This window comes from Ceratina calcarata, unplaced genomic scaffold (assembly GCF_001652005.2).
Source record: "Ceratina calcarata isolate Rehan_Ccalc_2016 unplaced genomic scaffold, ASM165200v1 scaffold13277, whole genome shotgun sequence".
In the NCBI taxonomy this organism is placed as follows: Eukaryota; Metazoa; Arthropoda; class Insecta; order Hymenoptera; family Apidae; genus Ceratina; species Ceratina calcarata.
Window position 1 is genome coordinate 1 of NW_017134339.1, and position 436 is coordinate 436.

General features: G+C 46.3%; 1 protein-coding gene across 1 annotated transcript; it reads right to left on the reverse strand.

Annotated features, from left to right (window-relative positions):
• Window positions 1–7: 7 nt before the first annotated feature.
• On the reverse strand, window positions 8–307 carry LOC108629395 (uncharacterized; the record flags this gene model as incomplete). The annotated part of the gene is made up of 1 exon (XM_018032044.1): window positions 8–307. A coding segment is annotated over one exon (300 nt), but the record flags the coding sequence as incomplete, so codon positions are not given.
• Between the last annotated feature and the right edge of the window lie 129 nt (window positions 308–436).

Here is a 436-nt window from a genome sequence, read left to right on the forward strand (position 1 = left end):
ACTGGTTACTGAACTTCCGGTCGATGAACCTGCACGGCTTGTCGAGGACGTCTGGCCTGCAAGAGTACTCGAAGAACCTCTGGGCGTTCTGGCCGTCCCGATACAGTTGCACGTACATGTTTTCCCGATTTCGACCGCCGACCGGTTCCACCATTTCCTCTACCGTAGGGCAGCAATCGACTGGAAGGCCGTCCTCGCCTCCTTCGTGTCGCAGAATCATGTTCATCTCTCGATAAGTCATCCGCTTAGTCGTGTCCTCGAAGGTCTGCGTCCTGAGAAGTCCACACAGATCGTTCAAATGCTTATGCTATTGATTTCCGACAAGAATTAGGTGAGAGTGAAAGATTGAACGTTCTGTGCGTGTAATTGTATATACTGTTTAATAAATACAACTAGGCTGCAGATTTATACATTATATTTATATATATATATATAT